Source organism: Myotis davidii, unplaced genomic scaffold (assembly GCF_000327345.1).
Source record: "Myotis davidii unplaced genomic scaffold, ASM32734v1 scaffold1915, whole genome shotgun sequence".
Lineage (NCBI taxonomy): Eukaryota > Metazoa > Chordata > Mammalia > Chiroptera > Vespertilionidae > Myotis > Myotis davidii.
Window position 1 is genome coordinate 368678 of NW_006286237.1, and position 459 is coordinate 369136.

At 64.7% G+C, this 459-nt stretch overlaps 1 protein-coding gene across 1 annotated transcript in view; it reads left to right on the plus strand.

Annotated features, from left to right (window-relative positions):
- The window catches only part of IPO9 (importin 9), a 21014-nt gene extending 20561 nt beyond the window's left edge, over nt 1–453 (plus strand). The window contains exon 24 of the mRNA XM_015559876.1: nt 310–453. Coding sequence (XP_015415362.1) covers nt 310–439 — 130 coding nt within the window. The 3' untranslated portion in view covers nt 440–453. The remainder of the gene's footprint in view (nt 1–309) is intronic.
- Nucleotides 454–459: the final 6 nt, after the last annotated feature.

Below are 459 nucleotides of genomic sequence, written 5' to 3' on the forward strand. Positions count from 1 at the left end.
TCTTCATTGATTTAAGAGAGGGAGGGAGAGAGAGAGAAACATCAATGATGAGAATCATGGATCGGCTGCTTCCTGCACGCCCCCCACTGGGGATCCAGCCCACAACCCGGGCCTGTGCCCTGACAGGACTCGAACCGTGACCTCCTGGTTCCTAGGCCAACGCTCAGCCCCTGAGCCAGGCCGGCCGGGCTGGGTCCACTTCGGAGGCTGTGGTGACGGTCGGGGAGAGGGTGCTTCCCAGTTGGACCTAAGCCAGATCCGAGAGTGGGAGGCCACCCTGGGTGCTGGACGCCGGTGTCCAGCCAGCACTGCCCTCTGCTCCCCGCAGGCGTACCTCACGGACTTCCTGTGTCAGTTCGCGCAGCAGCCCTGCTACGTGGTGTTCTCGGGCCACCTCAGCGACAGCGAGAGGCGGGTGCTGCAGGCCATCGGCATCTAGGAGCCGCCCGGCACGCAGGC